Source organism: Stegastes partitus, unplaced genomic scaffold (genome assembly GCF_000690725.1).
Source record: "Stegastes partitus isolate 25-593 unplaced genomic scaffold, Stegastes_partitus-1.0.2 Scaffold2671, whole genome shotgun sequence".
Taxonomy (NCBI): Eukaryota; Metazoa; Chordata; class Actinopteri; family Pomacentridae; genus Stegastes; species Stegastes partitus.
In genome coordinates this window covers 1-1,311 of record NW_007580402.1, presented here as the reverse complement: position 1 = coordinate 1,311, position 1,311 = coordinate 1, and the positions used below count along the sequence as shown (strand labels likewise).

Sequence of the window (1,311 nt, the reverse complement as noted above, 5' to 3'; positions counted from 1 at the left end):
TTAGAAACGTATTTGTGACGATCAAACATGTAGTTTAGTTCAATCTGAACATCATTGTTGAGAGACAGAGTTACCTGAATTAAAATAAGGTGATAAAGTGGATGTTCCAAGCAGCTGGTTCAGAGGAGAACTTACTCACCATCTGGATCTACATGAACAGAGACTGAACCAGAACTCATCTAAGATGAAACATTAAGATGGTGCAGGTGAGTGCGGCAGCCGTCGTACCTGCTCCAGCACCGCTACAACTTTTTTTGTTGTTATTTATCTTTTTATTTATCTGTTTGATGGCATTCACCATGTCATGTCCTCGTCATATCAAATACGACAGAGACACACTGGTGAACATTGGTTTTTCGCCATGTTACACCACTTTTTTCTGTTGATGCGTCTTGGTTGTTGTTCCAACACAGCTCTGGTGATGACGTCAGTTTGTTTAGGGAGGCGGTTGTGGGATTTATTGGGAAACTAGTGGAGGACACTATCCCCAAAAGAACCATCAGGGAGTTTTCCAATCAGAAGCCGTGGATGAACAAAGGCATCCGTGACGCTCTGAAGTCCCGCACCACTGCCTACAACACAGGACTCACTACTGGAGACATGGGACTGTACCGGGCCGCTACGTGCAGCGTCTGCAGAGCCGTGAGGGAGGCCAAGCAGAGGTATGGGGAGAAGCTGGAGTCACAGCTGCAGGGACATGAGGGCACTGTGGCAGGGACTACGAACAGTGATGGACTTCAAAGCAACACCGACGCCCATCGTGAGTGCTGACATCTCTCTGGCCGATGAATTCAACAACTTTTTTGCGCGCTTCGAGGCTCCCAGCCGAGCCCAGGCTGTTTCAACGTGTGAATACCAGGAAAACAACCTGCACCAACCAGCTTGCACCGGTGTTCACGGGAATATTCAACTTCTCGCTCTCCCAGTGCATCATCCCCAGGTCCTTCAAACAGGCTGTCATTGTTCCTGTTTCCAGAAAATCCACGCCCAGCTGTCTTAATGACTACCGGTCCATTGCCCGTACCTCTGTGGTGATGAAATGTTTTGAAAAACTGGTCAGAAACTTCCTCACCTCCTCCCTACCTGCCTCTCTGGACCCCCTACAGTTCGCATACCGGCCAAACAGATCCACAGACGACACCATAAATCACCTACTTCACACAGCCCTGGCCCACCTGGACACGAGGAAGAGGAATTATGTGTGAATGCTGTTAATGGACTTCAGTTCAGCGTTCACCCCCATAATCCCCTCCAGACTGGTCACTAAGCTGCAGGACCTCGGACTCTCCTCCTCCCTGTGCAGGTGGGTCT

At 49.4% G+C, this 1,311-nt stretch overlaps 1 protein-coding gene across 1 annotated transcript in view; it reads left to right on the top strand.

Annotated features, from left to right (window-relative positions):
* LOC103375568 (butyrophilin-like protein 2) overlaps positions 1-760 on the top strand; it is a gene marked incomplete at its 3' end in the record, with an annotated part of 22,683 nt that extends 21,923 nt beyond the window's left edge. Inside the window, exon 8 of the mRNA XM_008305879.1 lies at positions 414-760. Within this exon, the coding sequence (XP_008304101.1) occupies positions 414-760 (347 nt within the window). The remainder of the gene's footprint in view (positions 1-413) is intronic.
* Between the last annotated feature and the right edge of the window lie 551 nt (positions 761-1,311).